The sequence below is a fragment of the Colobus angolensis genome, unplaced genomic scaffold (assembly GCF_000951035.1).
Source record: "Colobus angolensis palliatus isolate OR3802 unplaced genomic scaffold, Cang.pa_1.0 Scaffold181, whole genome shotgun sequence".
Classification (NCBI taxonomy): Eukaryota; Metazoa; Chordata; class Mammalia; order Primates; family Cercopithecidae; genus Colobus; species Colobus angolensis.
Genome location: NW_012114944.1, coordinates 4,545,480 through 4,565,088, shown reverse-complemented (window position 1 = coordinate 4,565,088; position 19,609 = coordinate 4,545,480). Strand labels below are relative to the sequence as shown.

Sequence of the window (19,609 nt, the reverse complement as noted above, 5' to 3'; positions counted from 1 at the left end):
GTATATATAAATGTATATATAAAATTTATATTATATGAAACACACACACATATATGTGTGTGGATATAGGTGCGTGTATATATAGCAAATATATATATCCTATATATTAAAACTTAAAACAGCACCTGGTACATGAAAAGCACTATATAATTATTAGCACAGATCATACTGTTTTTTGGTTGTTGCTGTTTTTTGTTTCTTTGTTTATTTTTGTTTTTGATATAGAGCCTTGTTCTCTCACCCAGGCTGGAATGTAGTGGCGTGATTTTGGCTCACTGCCACCTCTGCCTCCTGGGCTCAAGAGATTCTCCTGCCTCAGCCTACCAAGTAGCTGGGACCACAGGCATGCACCACCACACCCAGCTAATTTTTGTACTTTTAGTAGAGGCAGGATTTTGTCATGTTGGCCGGGCTGGTCTCAAACTCCTGACCTCAGGGTGATCCATCTGCCTTGGCCTCCCAAAGTGCTGGGATTACAGGCATGAGCCACTGTACCCCAGCCATACTCTTGGTATTTTCTTAGGTTCATGTGAAGCACCAGAGCACTGGCCTGGGAGTCAGGATACCTGGTTCTAGACCTGGCTCTCCTGCCAACTTGAACTGTGACCATGAGCTAGTCACTTTCCCTCTCTGAGCTAGACAATCAAGTCAGAACTAGCCAGCCACTAAGATTGTAGTTGGAGGGGAGAAGCAGCTGGCTGGGCCTATTTCAGAAGCTCTGTGTGTAATGCTGTTGAACTTGCAAGAACTTGGGTTCAGCTTGTCATCAGTTAGGATCTCTACTCTTATTTTCTGTGGGATAAAATGGTTGTAACTTTCCTATGCCAAAAAAAGCACAGCCTAACTTTTCTTTCATGAAACATTCTATTCTTGACATATATACTATAGGCAGTGCCTACTCTCACCCTGCTCCAGCCCCATCATCCTGCAGTGGATGGCTGCAGGGTGGTCTTTCAGTGTGGCTGGAGGCGCACATAGACTTTGCTGGTCAAGGGTTCATAATGCTGGGTTTTCACTAAGATCTCCACAGTCCCAGGCTTTGAATGATTCATTCATTAACTTGTTCAAATGCTCATTGTGTCCATTTAGTGCCATGTCAGATGCTGGGGAAACATGGATAAATAAAAACGGCTTCCTGCCCTCAAGGAACACACAGTGATGTGGGAGCAGTGAAGTAAGGAGGCATGGAACTGATCACCAGTGACAGGCCTGATGCTCACTAATCCTTAGAGTAGGAATTGCCCTAATTTACAGATAAGGAAGACAAGAAGTCCCTCTCTAGGACTCAGCATCACCACCTTTGAAAGGAAGCAGTTGGACTGCATTGGTTGTTCTCAGCCCTGGCTGCACCTTAGACTCCGACCAGGAGATTTTCAAACCTGCTGGTGTCTGGATCTCACCTCAGATGTATGAAGAATCCCTGAAGAGCTGGAGGACTGGGCACCAGGTCCCCTTGGAATCCTCAAAATGATTCCAAGGTACTGGAGGGCTGATGACCACCAAGGTCCTTATGACACATTCTAATTTCCTGAAAAACCCTCTTCTAGCTCTTCCATAGACACGTGCAAAATGGATGAATGAAGGAGAAGGGTGGAGAGGGAGTGTGGGAGGGGCCCTAAGCTCTTTCGAGTAAGGCCACCATTTGGAGAAGGATGCTGGCACTGTTCCTTTACCTGTTGTCATTTGCTCCTTTTGGGTTAGAAACAGCAGTAGTAGACAAGGCAGGGGGGACTTGGCATTCTCATATGATGTTGCAGGGAGTATAAATTACTATTGCCTTTCTGAACCATGCAACAAAAGCCTTAAAAATGGGCATACACTAGACCCAACTATTTGTTTTAGGAAATTGTGTTGTGCTAGGAAATAATTGCAGAAGTAGTCAAATACGAAGCTATGAGACCACGATCGTCACAATAGTGTTCATAATAGTGAGCAATGAGAAACAGCCTGAAAGTTTACAGGACAACCAAACAATGAAATACTATTACAAGCACAAAAAATATTAGAGAAGAATATTTAATGTTCCAGAGAAGGTGTCTAGATGATTGTTAAGGGGGAAAAAAGCCATCAACTAAATGCAATGTACGGAATGTTCTGTTCATATTATGATCTATGTGCATATTTAGGGGTGGAAAATAAACTTGAAACATAGTTCATCAAATGCTAGCAAGGTTTATCTTTGAGTCACAAATAATATGTGATCTTTTTAAACTTCTCTTTTTGGCCCTAGTTTTGATAATAACTATGTATCATTTTTATTACCAATTGTTTTAATGTTATTGAAAAAATGAACCTCTTACAAACACTTCTCACATCCCTCTGCCTCTCCCATCTCCTGGTGGAAATGGACATCCCTACTTTGGTAGTGCAGATGCTTGCTTTCACTGTGTTAGGAAACTCAGGACAAGCTCCTTAACATGCAAGCCAGCTTCTGCACACTGTCTCTATTACTGGACTATGAGTCCCTCCAGGATGGGCACTGAGTCTAACGCGGTTCTTCAGCCATCCTGCCACCCACTCCAGAGAGTGCCTGGGACAGCAGGAAGCCAGAAATAATAGGAGGAAGACAGACATCTGTAAGAGTAGCCATAATACAGAACAGACAGACCATTTTGAAGACTTCAACAGAAATTCCCTTTGGGAGGAAGCTAGTCACAAAAGACTGCCTAGATGGGAGGGGGGTTTTAAGTTGGACCCCATTTGAGTCCCTCAGTGATGGGAGGAGTAACTCCTACAGAGGCCTAAGGCCAGGCTGTTGCCTGCAAGCCAGACTCCAGCCGAGCTCTCCAAACCCAGAAAGGGGTTCCCTGGCATCTAAGGTCAAGGGTCCTGGTCACTTGAGAGAGATACCAGAGCCCTCAGAACAGTTTTTTGTCCTGTTCAGTCCTTGAAATCATCCATGGCATGCAACAAATATGAACTGGATTGGATTGGATTTGGTTGGGTTGGGTTGGATTGGGTTGGATTGGATTAGGTTGGGTTGGGTTGGATTGGGTTGAGTTTGATTTAGTTGTATTGGATTAGATGGGTTGAATTGGATTAGGTTGAGTTGGATTGGATAGGGTTGGGTTGGGTTGAGTTTGGTTATAATGGGGATAAAGAGTGGGCTGCACTCATTTGGTGACCCGGGCCACTTGTCTCTCCCATTAGATGTTGACCGGGAGGAGGGCTGGACCTTCTCCCAGGATCTGCTCTAACCCTAGACTTTTCCTCTCTGTAGTTTGGATAGAGCAGAAGAGGGTAATCAGTCAGCAAACCTGGCTCCTTCCAACACCTCTGATACCACCTCAGCTCCCCTGGGCTCTGTGTTGACAGCAATAGGTCATAACCCACAATCGGATGCTCTGACTTTGAGGTCTTATTTGCTTATCCATTCTCCACACCAGACATTAATGCCTTAAACTGAGTCTTATTGTAAGATTGCCTCCTTTTTACAACCCTCACCTACCCACTACCACTGCTATACTCCCAGTGTCTAATTATATTATGGAGAAATTATGGAATAAGCCAACCTATATTAAAGAATTGATGGCTTAATGAAGGAGGCAGGCAGGGGTAACTTATCTTACCAGACTGTAAAACATACCACAAAGTAACAATCATCAAAATTGTATGGATTTAAAATGACATACACATATTAACACAAGAAAGTGACCAGTAGTACAGAGATACCAGAAATAAAAGTATACCATTAAAAGAAAAAATATTATATAATAAGATATCACACAACAATGATGGGCAGTATGGTACAATGATGGTACAATAGCTCACACTTTAATTAGTACTTTGTGGAAACCTGGGGACCACTTTGGAAAAGAACTGGCTTTAGATTATGCAGTAATCTGGCCAGGTGTGGTGGCTCACGCCTGTAATCCCAAAACTTTGGGAGGCCGAGTTGGGAGAATTGCTTGAGCCTAGGAGTTCAAGACCAGCCTGGGCAACATGGCGAGACCCTATCTAAAAAAAGAAAGAGACTATATCCTAATCTATGGTTCCTTTTAAGTGATCAAGCTGTAGATATTAGAAGAAAACTGGAAAATCAACTTACATATTTAGCTAGAAGGAAAAAGATAAATGCACAACTTTTGACAAACTGAGAAATCAGGAATAAGATGAGTAGAGAGAAGCTGGAAAATAAATGTTTATCCAATTAATGTAATAACAAAGATAAAGAGCAAAGTAACATTAGTGTGAATTCCAGCCTAACTAGTTATTACACTATTGAAGAAAACGACAGCCCTATAATGTTTCCTGAGTACTCAGTCAAGGTCACCCTACAGCTGACAAAGCCATGGAAGAATTGGGATGACTTACGCACCACAGAGGACATAGTAAGTTGATGCATTAGACCACAGGCTAGACTAACTCCTTCATTCTTTCTTTGATTCATTGAAAAAGTATGCTGAGTACCCACTTCATGCCAGTCCCTGTGCCTGGGATCCCTGTTCCAGGATTCAGAGTTGGACAGGCCCATCCCTGCCTCATAGAACTTCCCATGTAGCAGGGGAGGCAGGCAACTAATCTGGGGTCACGGTACAGTCTGAAGAGCCCTGAGACCAAGAGATGCTCATGATGCCTGGGAGAGGAGAGACAGCTTCCCAGAGCAGAATCTTAAAAGGATGATTTGGGGATCGCCAGGTACTGTGGGGGAAAGGCATTTTTAAAATGGTACTGGTAGCCAGGTGGAGTGGCTCACCCCTGTAATCCCAGCACTTTGGGAGGTCAAGAAGGGTGAATTGCTTGAAGCCAGCAGTTTTAGACCAGCCTGGGCAACACAGCAAAATTCTATGTCTACAAAAATTTTTAAATTAGCTGGGTATGAGGGTATGTAATCCAGCTACTCAGGAGGCTGAGGAAGGAGGATCCCTTGAGCCCAGGACTTTGAGGCTGCGATGAGCTAAGATTGTACCACTGCACTACAGCCTGGGCAACAGAGAAGACTCTGTCTCAAAAAATAATAATAAAATTAAAATGGCACTAGCCTATGCAAAAGCACAGATGTGGGACGTTGCATGTCCCATTCAGAAGCCTGCCAGTGATTTGATGTGAGCTGAAATCCATAGGGACTTAGTGTTAGTGGAGGAAGGCAAGGTCCTCTGGGGCTAGGAGTGTGACTCCAACCCAGGTACAATGAGAACCCAGCGAGGGCAATTGAACTAGGAAGCATCATGATTAAATAAGAAAAATCCATCTAAATACATAGTAAGAACTATCCAACCAGTTTTGTTCTTTGATGGGTGAGTTCATTGAAGGGAAATTTGCCAAAGGAAATAATCCAAAAGAAAAAGGCCATTTGTCTAAAGATGTCCCAGCAGCACTATTTATAATAATGACAAATGGCTAAAGTCCAGTTCTGGACAAAGTGGCCAGCTCCAGACAATTGTCTTTTGGGAGATGAAGACTGGAGGCCAATGAGGCGAAACTTCAGGTGTGACTCCTACCCACATCTCTCTCACTCAGAAAAGCACGTCAGACTGCCAGGGAGCAAGAGTGGCGTGGTTAGAGGGAAGTTCTGCGCTGCTCTAATTTATATGTTTCCCATTAAAATCAGGATTTCTCCAGAGAAGATAGTGGCCAAGAAGCACTTGAAAAGATGCTCAAGGTCATTTGTCATTAGAAAATTGCAAATAGGCCAGGCACAGTGGCTCACGCCTGTAATCCTAGCACTTTGGGAGGCCGAGGCAGGAGGATCATGAGGTCAGGAGTTTGAGACCAGCCTGGCCAATATGGTGAAACCTCCGTCTCTACTAAAAATACAAAAATAAGCCGGGTGCGCCTGTAGTCTCAGCTACTTGGGAGGCTGAGACAGGAGAATCGCTTGAACCTGGGAGGTGGAGGTTGCAGTGAGCCAAGATGCGCCACCAACTCCAGTCTGGATGACAGAGTGAGACTCCATCAAAAAAAAGGAAAAGAAAGAAAGAAGGAAAGAAAGAGAGAGAGAGAGGAAGGAAGGAAGGAGAAAGAAGAAAAAGAAAGAAAGAAGGAAGAAAGAAAGAGAGAGAGAGAGAAAGAAAGAAAGAAAGAGAAAGAAAGAAAGAGAGAGAAAGAAAGAGAGAGAGAGAAAGAAAGAAAGAAAGAAAGAAAGAAAGAAAGAAAGAAAGAAAGAAAGAAAGAAAGATTGCAAATAAAAGCCACAATGAGATGCCATTTTATATCCACTAAAATGGCTATAATTTTAAAAACTGAAAACAATCATTGGCGATGATGTGCAAAATTAAAGCCCTCATACATTGCTAGTGGGGATGTAAACATGGTGCAGCCACTGTGGAAAATAGTTTGGGGGTTCCTCATACTTGAAACACAGAATTATCACGTGACCAGAAATTCTGCTCCTAGATATAAAGCAGTAGAAACAGGCCGTCAAACGTCTGGATACTTGTACGCAAATGTTCAGAGCAGCACTATTCACAAAAACCATAAAGGTAGAAATAGCCCAAATGTCCATCAACAAATGAACGGAAAAACAAAATGTGGTGTGTATATATATATACAATGGAATATTAGTCATAAAAAGGCATGAAGTGCTGACACATGACACAGCATGAGTGAACCATGAAAACTTTATACTAAATGGAAGAAGTCAGATGCAATAGATCATATACTGTATGATTCCATTTTCATGAAATATCCAGAGTAGGCAAGTCCATAGAGGCAGAAAGTAGTTTAGTGACTGCCAGAAGCTGGGAAAAGAGGGGAATGGGGAGCAATTGATTAATGTGCATACAGATTTATTTTGGGGTGATGAAAATGTTTTGGAACTTGATAGAGACATTGATTGTACAGTATTGTGAAGGTACTAAATGACACTAAATTGTACAATTTAAAATGGTCAATGTTATATAATGTAAATTTCACCTCAATAAAAAGTAAGTCTGGATATCTAAATGGTCAACAAACGTATGAAAAGGTCATTCACTTAATTAATAATTAGGAAAATGGAAATTAAGGCTACCGTAAGATTCAAATATGCACCCATTAGAAATGTTGAAGTTAAGTTCACTGACAAGACCAAGTGCTGGTGAGGATGTGAAGAAATGGAGGTCCTCATTTCTTGGTAGCATTGTAGATCTGTACAACCATTTAGAAGACACGCTGGCATTGTCTACTCAGTTGGGGGATATGCACACTCTGATTCAGCACTCCACTCCTAAGTATAGAACCAACAGAAATTCATGCACATGTGCACCGAAAGAAATGTACAAGAATGTTCAGAGCAACACTTACGTTAGCCCAAAATGGAACCAATCAAAATGTTGGAGAAGAATGGATAAGTAATATATGCTATGCTAATGCAATGGAATATTACACAGCAATGGCAATGAACTACAGCCACATACAGCAGCATGAATAAATCTCAAAACTTATTATTTATTGAAAGAATCAGACACCAAGGAATAGATTCTGCATGTAAAAAGTTCAACATCGAGTAAAACAGAACTTCAGAATTTCGGGATACACATTTAGATAGTAAAACTATTTTTAAAAAGCAAGAAAGTGATGACTATTAATGTCAAGGTAATGGTTACCTCAGACAGAAAGAATGGAAAATAAAACCACAGCAAAGGGGTTCAGGAGAGCTTCTGCGGATTATCCTATATCTTCATCTGGATTACATAAATATTGGCTCTGTGATAAATCATTGTACTGTACCGTACCTTTAGCATGCACTTTTCTGAATGGATGTTGTATTTTACAATAAAACATTTTAAAGACAAGCAAATAATTTGCAACCATCAACACTTTATTAGCAAGAGCAAATTACTTGTGACACCACCATCTCTACCTAGACAATAGCCCCCCTATCTTCTAAAATATTGGCTATTCCAATGACACTGAAATTTTACCAGGAAAAGGAAGGATTGGTGCTGTCCTCCAGCTCAACCCTGACCACTGGAGGCACAAGAGGCCATGTGGGTGACACCCACTGACAAGTGTCTCTTTAAACAGGATGGTTTAGGAGGATGGGGTTGGCTGCACACGGGACATTCTGGATAGTAGATGAGAAGAGCTCAGGAAAAATGGCATTACAGTTGTCTGTGGCCCTTTCTTTCTTCCTGTGAACTATGACCCCCTTGGGGCAGCTGTGTGCCCAAATCCTTTCTGTACCCAGCCAGCATGAGGACCAGCACAGAATGGGTTTGTTGAACTGAACTATGTGAAATAATCAAACCTCAAACTAGAAAAATATTATTTTGTTTTGTTTCCCAACATTTTAAATGAGGACTACAGAGATGAGTGAATCTTGCCTCTCTACTTCATAGATGGGAAAACTGAGGTTCAGAGTGGGAAAAGCAACTCATCTAACTGCATGGAGGAAGTCAGTGATTGGAACTCAGGTTTTCCAATACCTGCACTTGTGCTGTTTTAGGGCATGAGGGCTATCAGGAAGTTTACAAAGACCCACTTTTTAACAGATCAATGATCTGCAAAAAACCATATGCCTGTGTTCTACCCCTAGCCAAGGAGCCCTGTCCTGGGCCCACAATGGCATTCAGGGATGGGAGGGAGAGTCGATCCAGAGGCTTGGAGGTGCAGGAGGAACTCGGGACCCATTTTCTGAGAGAATCAATGCCCTAAGAGGCCAGCAACTTTAAAGTTGTGAGCTGTGTGCCAGCTCCGTACCAGGCTGGCTATGAACCCCACTGTGAAGCCCCACCAGATTTGGTGCCTAGATGCTCTGGGAAAATGCATTCTTTTATTTAATAAGCAGCTTTATTGAAGCATAGCTTACATTCTGTAAAATACACCCATTTTAAATGTATATTTAGATGATTTTAGTAAATTTATAGAGTTGCACAACTACCAGCACAATCCGGTTTTAGAACATTCCCCCAAAAGTTTCCTCATCCCCCTTTGCAGTCATTCTCTGCTTCTGTTTTCTGCCTCTGTAGTTTGGCCTTTACAGAAATCTCATATATAGGGACTCTTGGTGAAGAGTGAACTTGGTGAAGGTGACAATGTATTGCTTTTTAATGTCTGGCTTCTTTCACTTAGCTTAATGGTATTAAGTTGTATCCATGTTGTTGTAGCATTGATCAATACTTCATTCCTTTTTATTGCTGAGTAGTATTCCATTAAATGGATACACCTCATTTTGTTTTTCTATTCACCAGCTAAAGGACCAGTTTATTTCCAGTTTTGGCCATTATCAAAAATGCTGCTATGAACATACACATGAGTTTTTGGGTGGACATATGCTTTTCTTTCCCTTAAGTAGATACTTAGGAGTGGGAAGTGCTGGATCGTAGAGTAAGTATTTATCTAACATTTTAAGAAACTGCCAAATCGTTGGGAACATGCATTTCTGCTCATAACAGCCCACTTACAAACATGCTTTCAGAAGCCACGCTACTTAAGCATACAGCGTAGTGGTTAAGAGTACAGATTCTCGAGTCAGACCCTCTGGGCTCAAATTGTGCTTATATTACTGAAGGCTATATGCCCTTGGGCAAATGACTGTGCCTTAGTTTCCTCATCTGTAAAAGGGGATAAGACATGGTGGTGGTGTGATGATTGAGTGAGTTCATGGCAGAGCACTTAGAACACTGCTGGTTCGTAGTGCTATGAAGTCTTGGCAATTGTTTTTTATACCCAGTTGAGCAGTGGCCCTATGGAAGGAACAGCACCAGCCCTGAGGTTCACAGATGTGGGAGGGCTATTATAGATCTACCCAGTTACAGTCATGTGGCCTTGAGGAAGTCATATCCCCTCTGTAAGATACAGCCCCATTTACTTCTCAGCACTGCTGTGTGGTGATTCCAGAAACTTGGTGAAGGTGATATTGTGCTTTGAAGACTGCACAATGCCATGCAAATGCAATGGACTCATGTTACCATTGTGACATTCAGATTGTAGGGCTCATTGGAGACCATGGAGCCCCTAAAGCCTTCTCCATCCGTGAAGCTCCTCTAACTGCACACTAGGATGGTTAAGAACAAGGACTCTGTAGTCAGACTGTCTGGTTCAAATCCCACCCCAGCCACTTAGAAGTCTTGTAACTTTGGACCTCTGTTTCTTCATTTGAAAAACAGAGATACTAACTGTTCTCAGTCCCCACCTCCTGGAGTGGTTGTAAGGACTACATGAATGAAATATGAACATGTTCACACCTCCATCTGGACACACGAAGTGTTTTATAAGTATCAGCAATATTAAGCTGCATTAAAAATTCAGTTTGCAGGAGGACAGTTTACATTTTTAGGAACAGTTTCATATCCCCAAAGGGGCACTGAAAACCCATCAGCTGCAAATGGCTCTCCCTAGACCCTTCTCAGCTCCTGAAGATTTTCTGGGCCTCCCTTTTTATGTTATAAATGGGAACAGGACTTGCTTTGTGTTAGAAACAACAGCCCTGACACTGAGGGATCCTAGAGACACACACAGAAGGAGAAAAAAACACCAAAGTTCCTATCCCCAGATCCCTCTTCCTTTTGGGAAACTGGAAGTTGCAGCAAAGTTCACAAAAGACCATAGAACCCAAAGCTGGCCTCTGCCACTGAGTTGGCATGGCCCTATATCATATGCAAAATTGCAACTTTCTGACATGAGCCATGGGGCTGAGAAGCTAAAACTATACCCCAGCTGCCCTTTGATCTGCAATAAATGCCAGGCTGGACGCTCTGGCAGGAAAAGCTATCATCGGATTTGGGTGTTGTTGCCCAGGAGACAATGGGCTGTCTTGGGCTTCTTCAGGCAAACAAAGAGTTAACCAAGGCCACCTTCTCAATCCCGTTTCCTTTGGGCTGACTACAGGTTGTTTCCTAGACTTTCTCTCCCTTATTAAATTGAGGCTGTGTACTAATCCTCCAAATTCAAAGGAGAAGAGGTCAGAAGCTACAGAAATCATGGCTCTTCTGCAAAAATGCAGAGAGAAAGAGCTGAGCAAGGGCAAGAGCCTGTAGACCTGGATTCAAGCCCTGGATTTGGACTGGCCACTTTCTAAGCTTGTCTCAACCTCAGTGTTATAGAAATACCTGCATTGTGACGGGATTAATAGAAGCCCAAATCTCAGCACCATGCAATATACCCTTGTAAAAAACCACACATGACCACCTCCTGAATCTAAAATAAAAATAAAAATACCTGCATTGCTTTCCAACACATAGTTACTGCAAGAATCAAGCAGTAATTTCTACCACTTACTTTGTGCCTAGTATGTACCGGAATCATGGAAAGCACATTATTTCTAGTTTATCTAATCTTCACAGCATTTCTAGGAAGGTAAAATGGTCTAATTATTCGCCTTTTTCAGATGGGGAAACTGAGGCATAGAGCGATGAAATCCATTGCCCAAGATCACCCACCTAGCCACAATTCAAACCCAGAAAGTCTGACTTTAACTGAGGCCCATTTTAACTTAGGTCTACTTTAACTTAGATCTTACTATTCAGCCAACCGCCTGAGTTCTGCTGGAGAAACTGAGGTCCGGAGAACGGAAGGGATCAGATCACTGGCTCCCAGGCCACAGCTTTTTCCATCACCGGTGGAGCCATTGCCCATGATAGATGTGACCGCTTAGGTAACTCAGAGCTGGGTTAAGCGTCCGAGCAATTCAGTTCCGTTATTTCTTGCGCAGCAAAAAGCCCCAGATGTCCCTGCTGGTGTTCACGCTTCGCACCTGTGTGCGGAGCACACAGACCTGCCCTTACCAGAAGCCAACCAGCGCGCACAACCTAAGCGCTGGCTCTGGGTGCGCTGAGGCTGTTGGCGCTGGCGCTGTTTCCAAAGTCCCTCTCTGCCTAAGACTGGAGGCTCCGCGCCCAGCTCAGACATCTCGGGTGCTCAGACAGCGCTCCACTCGCCCCAGTTGCCCAGGGATCCCATTCACAGCTATAATCCCTGCACTGCCAGGAGGTAGCCGCCCGCGGGACCGCCAGTGCGCACAGAGTGGCGAGGACTCCCTTTTATGTCCAGGAATGAGGCGCGCATCGCAGTCGCGTCCGCCGCCAAAACCAGCTTCCTCCACGGGCGCGGGGGCAGCCGGTGCCACCCTCAGGCCGGGTTGCTTACCTGTCGCAGCGCGGGTCTGGGTGACGGCAGGGAGGGGCGTGGAGACCGAGAGCAGCATCAGCAGACACCAGCACTGCCCGTTGTTCCTCCTGCAAGAAGTGTCCGAGGGAGAAAAGGTGAGACGGGCAAGAGGTTTGGAGGGGCCCGGGACCCGAGGAAGCAGAGAAGCGGGTCTTACCTTGGTGCCATCTCGCGAGTCTGCAGAGCCCCGGAAGGCGCGCGGCAAGTCGAGCACAGCGTTGGAGCTCAGTGGAGGACGAAGGGGCGCTGAGCGCTGGCCGCCGCGCTCGCCCTTCCTGCCGGGAACAAAGGCGGCGCTCGGCAGCGGCGGCGGCTGGCAGAATCCAGGCTCCCGGCCCGCGCCCTGAGTCACCCGCGCTCTGAAACCCGACTCCGCCGCGCCCTGCGCTCCCCCGCGCGCTGCGCCCCACCTCGGGCAGCGGCGGCGCGCTCACGCCCCGGGGCTACTGGCCTCCCTGGCTGCCTCCCCACGCCCCTTTCCTTCTCGAGGGACGTGCGCTCCCCTCTGCTGCCTCCAACCGTGACTGCCTTGTGTAACCTGCGAGGAAAGCCCCGCGTCCGCATTCGTTGGGGCAAGCGGGATGCGGCTCCCTCCAGCCCTTAAGTCTGTCCTGTTGGGACTGACCCGCAGAGAAAGCACTCTTTCACAGCCGCCGAGGGAATCCTCTTCACAGCCCAGGGAGGCTGGAATCAGTGATTTCCTTATATGATGGGCAAGGAGACTGAGGCTCAGAGAGGTGGAGCGAATGTCCCAAAGTCCCAAGCTGCACTGAGCTCCTAGCTGCTGTGACCCACCCTGCACGCCTGACACAAGGACTGACTTGAATGCCCAGGAATGGACCTGCCTGGGGCCGTAAATGATACATACAACTAAATGCAGCAGAGATAGTCCTAAAAAAGTTTTTAATGTACTGGATTCCAGGGCTTTCCTCCCTGTCTATACCTTGCCTGCCCCCTTAATCAGAATGTGAGCTCCAGGAGGGCTTATCTTTGCTTTGTTCCCTGCCTAAAACAGCTCAGGTAGTAGGAGATGCCAATAAACGCTGGATGAATGAAGGAGCACAGTCTTGGATGAGGCATCACACCAGGCCCTGTGATGAGATGTGGGGGTCATGAACCAGGCTCAGCCTCCAAAAGCCCTCAGTGGGAGTGAGGAGGTGCAGGGCAGACTAACCCATTTGTTCAGAGCTTGTCACAGGGCACTAGGTAAAAGTGATCTCAATGGTCGCTTTTTGTTATTAAGATTACCACCCAGCACATAGTGTGAGATCTTCAGGTGAGAAGAGGCACCGCTGAAGTTAGCAGAGACCTGGACAGCTCTGAAGCCAGGGAAACGCTAGGAAACTACCTCTCTTCCTGACACACCAAGTAGCCACAGTGGGCCGTGGCTCTGTGGTCAGTTCCTGTGTTTCATTCAGTTCCACTCTCTAGAGGACCGGTCGCCTCTTGCCAAGTGAGTTAGCCTTGCAGAGAAGATGGCATGGGAATGGAGATAGCAACTAATGCTCACTTGGTGTGGATTATGTCCCAAGCCCTGTGCTAAATGTTTTAGCTGTGTTATCTCATTTAATACCCACAATGGCCATGGAAAGATGGTACTGTCGTGATCCCCATTTCATAGATAAGAAAGCTGAGGTTCAAAACATTCCAAGGCTAAAGCATGGCAGATGCAACACCCATGCTCCTCACCACTCAGCCATGCTGCCTGCCGGTAAGCAAGAGGATCAGACTCACTCTCTATCCTCAAGAGCAAAATCACAGGGAGACACAGAGCACTCAGACATGAAAGGGTTCATGCCAGCCTGGGCGGTGAGGGCTCAGAGGAGGGATGGCAGGCTTGGAGATCAGGAGTCTGGGTTCCAGTCCAATGCTGGCCCTGGCTGCAGGGTGAAGTTGGGCAAATCTTGCCCTTGGTCTGATTTTTTTATTTCTCCACCTGTATAATGGACACAACTACCTTGATTTGAATGGTGGCTGTGAGCCCCTTGTTGGGACCCCTGCTGGTAAACCACAGTGCTCTCTGTCCATTGGATTTTGGCTTCTATTATTAGAGGTTGTGGATATTCTTCTCACTGGGACTGCAGCCTGTGGAGGGGGACAACTGGCAAGACGGAGGGAGGACCCTAGATGAACCTCTTAAGGGATTGAGTCTCCAGTAGCCAAAGCAGCTTGAGAACCAGGTTGGCCCCATGTGGAGCTAACACATAAGGCAAAGTGCATCCCAACAAAATTGTCCACTTGAGGCCTCTTTCCTAATCTGTTCACATTCCCTGTGAATGTAAATTCTCTCCCACTTGCAGCCACTCTGTGATGGGCCTAACCTTATTTTATTATGATTCACTAACCATAGGGAATTTGCTTTCATAATTCTGTAGTTCTCTATTGTTTGTAAAGTACCACATTAACTAGGAATATAATTGACTTTCTTAGAACTATATTTCTATACTGCTTATAAAAACCACATCAGTTATGGCTACATAGTAGATCTAGGTTTCTGTCTGACACTTTTAAAACCAGAGATTGTGAACTGGCAGCCATGGGCTCAATTTTGTTTTGTTTTTTGTTTTTGTTTTTGTTTGAGACGGAGTGTCACTCTGTCACCTAGGATGGAGTGCAGTAGCACCATGGCAGCTCACCGCAACCTCTGTCTCCTGGGTTCAAGTGATTCTTCTCCTCAGCCTTCCGAGTAGCTGGGACTATAGGCGCCCATCACCACGCTCAGCTAATTTTTGTATTTTTAGTAGAGACAGGGTTTCATTCTGTTGGCCAGGCTGGTCTCAAACTCCTGACCTCAAATTGATCCACCCACCTCAGCCTCCTAAAGTGCTGGGATTAAAGGCATAAGCCACCATGCCCAGCGTTCCACTTTGCCCATAGATATGTTTTATCCGGTCTGCTGGGTGTCAACCTCTAGATTAAATTAGCTAGCAATATTTGATAATTAGAAAATTGCACATTAAAATTGAGACTTCTGGATTCTTTTTGAAATTTTGGAAAACCTGGCAACATAGGGCCTGCATTCTCTGTGCCAACAATTGATTGGCATTGAATAGAGGCTGCTGCCTTCAGCTAAGGCAGTACTGCCCAGTTTGCCATAGTTCCTACCACCGCCTATTGTCCCCAAAACCAAAGCTAAGAATCAGTTGCCCCTTATTACAGCTGCACTCTGCCTTTGCATATAAGAAAAAATGGAATAGTTTGAATGCTCATGTTCCCATTAAAAACGGGTACACAGAAGATATATAGGGAAAAGATCATGTTTAAAGACAGACGGGAAAGAGCATATTTCTACATGTTTAATATACAAATAAAGTGTGTACATTGAAAAAAATGAAAATGAAGGTGCCATTATGAAACAAACCTGACCTGCTCAGTTACATATACAAGCTGAAGGGTGAAGGCTTGATTGTGATCCAATATATCAGTCCAAGATACATATGCATAAGGCAACAGATTCCTTTACTACTCTTGCAGAGAAGTCCTATGTGCACATTTCATATTTTGTTGGTTCTGTGTAACTGATAATACCCAGTTCACTGGAATCTAAAAATGAAGTTCCCTAAAGCACACCTCTCCTCTACAAATGACTGGAAATAGACTCACGTTAAGGTTGTTGATTTTGCACCTATTTCTCCTGGGGAGCCAGACCATGTTCATATTCAAGAAGGGCTCTCAGTTTGCAGCTTGTCCCTGAACTCAGACAGATGAAGAACAGGGAGGGTCTCGGGCCTGGGAGCTGAAGTGGGGGCCAAATGATCCCAGCTGTGGGTGTGGGAGGGATGGGGCAGGAAGCCAAGCAAGACATTTTACCTCCTGCCAGACCGTGTTTTTAGGGCTTAAGTGATTTCCTTTCATTCAATGTTAAGTTGTAGAAATAGCCAAGAGGAAGCTTCGTGTCATATCCAAGCTGATCTAAATTGTTTACCACCGTTCAGTGTAATCTGTGAGACTGGGATGTATGAAGACTGGGGATCTTATGTCCCAACTCTTGCAGGACTCAACTAAATTAATAGGCTGTTCCATTTTCCCATAATCTACCCAATGTCCCTGATAACTCAATATCCAAAAGCATTCTCCATACTGTCTCAAGCAGCTGGAAGGGGCACAAAAATCTGTGGAAATCATCCAAAACTTTGGTTTTGGAAGAAGTTACCAAGAATATAGTACAAGTCATTCTAGACCTCAGTATATTCACTACATGGGTATAAGGCCTCCCTTGTGGAGTTGTGGTAAGAATGTCTACAGGAGGTAGTTAGAGCTTCCGTGTCATCTGATTTAATGTGCAGAAAAAGTGCAATAGATTTAACTAGTTAACTAGAATAGAATTTGCTAGAATAACTGAAGAGATAGCTGCCTTTTGGATACCCAAGAGAAAATAATGACTGTTTAAACCCACAACTACCTTCCAAGGAGGACCCATTTGTTCTGCTGAGCATCTTGATATGTTTGGATATGCAAAGAGGGGCCATGGGCTGAGACTACAGTCATTGGTTCAACATAATAGAAAATGATGGATTTGAAAATCTGACAATCCAAGAGGAAAAGAAAAAGGGGGGAGAATGTATCAGACACCTCTTATGTGCCACTGCAACATCCTGTCCAGATCCCCTCCATCTTGATCATTTATGTGCCGGGTGGTTGTCTTCCAACTGCCTGCACCTGCATCCCTTCACCTGAGCACTTTCTGTGGCCCCTGGAGCCTGCTCTGCCCACAAGCACAGAGGACCAGAAGTGCTGGGAAATTAATGGAGCAACCCCCTTCCCCAAGCAGCTCTCAATCAGTGATGGTCAGGAGCTGGTGGATGAGAATCTCAGCCCCCTTACCCAGTTGGTGGGAACACCTGGGCAGGCACACATTCTACACTTCTATCCAGAGTTTACCCAGGACTGAGCTCTGGTTTCCCACTGGGGTATTGTGCACTCACTCTTTATTGGCTGCCTCATTCCCCATTCCCCTTCCAGTGCTTAAGAAAACTGACCAAGTGAACTGTTGGCAGTAGAATCCTGGCCTCCAAGTCTACTGCTGGGGGAATCCAAATTAAGACAGCTGCTTGAAATTCCTTTAGTCTCACCTGTCTCCAGGGTCTTTGGCCACTTGTTCTAGCAGCAGTCCCCTCTGTGGAGACCAATTCTACCTGGACTTTCACCAACTTCAGGCAGGTACAACCCACAGCCCCTGGCCTCATGTCCACATTGAGCACCTTTCACTTCCACCACAGGGCTTCCCTGTTGATGCTAAGGCATGACATCCTCAGCACTATCCTTAGTGCCTGCAACGAGCAACCTGGAAGTACAGTGCAAATAACACCCCATGGGGCAAAATTTCAGCCAATGGAAACCAGTAGATATATTTTTCTCCCTTCCTCTTCCAGATGCACTGTGCCAAGAAAGTAATTTATAAGGCATCTCAGAAGAGGGTCTCATGATGCTTGTGGAGTAATCCATCATGTTTAATGCCTCCTATGGGGCTCTTCCTCCTACCTTGCCTCCCTTTCCTTTTCACTTTTGCTCCCTAAGATCACACTCCCTAATGCCACAGAGGCACACAAGACTTAGCCTCAGATGCTACTGTCTGAATAACCCAGGATGAGACAGGTGATGGAGCTTATCTCTCACCTTCCTATGCACTCATGCATCTTAACAGAGTATCTAAGACACTTGTCCCTTCCTGCTCACTATCTTCAGTTAGCATGATGTCACCAGTATAAGGGACCAGCAGGATAGTCCATGGCATGTTGGAATAACAAGGTCCTTATGGACTATATTATAACAAAGAGCTGTTATGACACTCCTGGGGCAAAACAGTGAATATATACTACTGAGTTTGCCATGTAAAAGTAAACTGGTTTTTATCTTCCTTGTGATTCCACTTTGCCAGGTCACGTTGTATCCCACATACCAAAGAATATGTTGGTATATTCCAGTAAAGATACCCTATTTGGCATGGCAGCTGCAATGGATGCTACCATCTGGCCATATTTACAGAAATCCACTATCATCTGCCATAATAGATTTGGCTTTCGCAGGGACTTTTGCAAGCCAATTAATGGAACTGTAATAGGACCTACCACACCTGCATCATTTAAGTCATGATAGGGGTTCTAATCTCTGTGACACTTCCTGAGAGGTGATTTTGCTTCTGATCTACTATCTTGAAGTAAGAGAAAGGGAGTAGTTTCAAGGACTTTCACCTGACTTTTCCTACCAGACTCTACAAGTCAGGTTGTTCATGTAAGGGCTCTGCCAGAAGCTAAGACTATCTATGCCAATTATATATTTGAGATCAGGCCTAAAAAGGTCTAGAAAGCACAAGTAAATTATGTGAAAAGGTAGGCCAGAGTCCCAGGTCACCTACTGCTTTGCACCAACACCTCTTCTTCAGTTCACACTTAGGGCTTCATAGGTGGTTTCCTACAACCAGTAATCAGCTAAGGAAAGAACCCAGGCTGCTTCACGCGTGAGCCTGTGTGATATGTCAGTGCTAGATGAAATTAGCTGTTGCTGCATTGCAGCCCTCTCAAGGGTGGCCCCAAAGGACAGTGGTGAAGAGAACTCCTCCCAGAGGGTAGAACCATGAGTGGGGCACTTGGTCAACCTCTTTGAAAGAGAGAGAGGTGGTATAGTATTATGATGTATGTAGATGCCTGAACAGTGGGCAAATGTCTTGGATGTTAGCCAGAGGCCTGAAAGACAAGATTCCATGATCTGGAACCAGGAGATCTAGGGAACCGTAATGTAGATTGACCTACAGAAATGAGCACATGTGTTGGTCTTTATATCTCAATGCTCACAAGAAACCATCCACCACAGAGGAGATATTCAACTGCCAGGTGACAGGGTGACTGACCCTGTGGATGTCAGTCAGTCTCTCTCCTTGACTATCCCAGGGCTAACAGGGAGAAGTCTTAAACAGTGACAATGATGGCAGGGGTAAATGCTAAGCACAGGCCCAGCAGCATGGGCCCCATCCCTCTAAAGTAGATATAGCTGCTGACATTGATGAATGCCCAGCTTGCCAGCTGCCAAGACTGACACTGAGCCCTCAATATGGCACCATTCCTCAGAAAGACCAGCCAACCCCTTGGTGATAAGTTGATCCCCTCCGTCCTGAGTAAGTCTTCCTCTTCACCATCAGTACCCAAATGGAAATGGGTTTGCCCTCCCTGACCAAGTGCCTTTGCCAGCACTGCCATTCAAAGACTTGCAGAATGTTGGATTTATCAGCATGGTGTCTGCACAAGATTGCCTCAAATGAAGGGACTCATTTTATGGCAAAAGCAGTGTGACAATGAGTGAATGATCAAGGAATCCATTGACTTGATTATGTAGCACATACCCCACAAACATCTAGATTAATACAATGGTGGAAAGGCCTGTTAAAGGCTCAGCTAAGGCACCAGATTAGGGGCAACCTGGTGCTGAGCTGTGGGACTCTCCTCCAGAATGTGGTTGGGATAGTCACTGAATTAATGGCCAATACATGTTGTTGTGTCTCCACAAACTAGAGTACTTGGGTCTGGAAACCAAGGAGTAGTGGTGGAATTAAGTCCTTTTCCTCTCCCAGTGATCCACTGAAACA

At 45.0% G+C, this 19,609-nt stretch overlaps 1 protein-coding gene across 1 annotated transcript in view; it reads right to left on the bottom strand.

Annotated features, from left to right (window-relative positions):
• Nucleotides 1-12,940, bottom strand: part of COL15A1 (collagen, type XV, alpha 1) — a 128,885-nt gene extending 115,945 nt beyond the window's left edge. Inside the window, exons 1-2 of the mRNA XM_011939492.1 lie at nt 12,188-12,940; nt 12,010-12,098 (exon numbers count right to left, since the gene is read on the bottom strand). Coding sequence (XP_011794882.1) covers nt 12,010-12,098; nt 12,188-12,198 — 100 coding nt within the window. The 5' untranslated portion in view covers nt 12,199-12,940. The remainder of the gene's footprint in view (nt 1-12,009; nt 12,099-12,187) is intronic.
• Nucleotides 12,941-19,609: the final 6,669 nt, after the last annotated feature.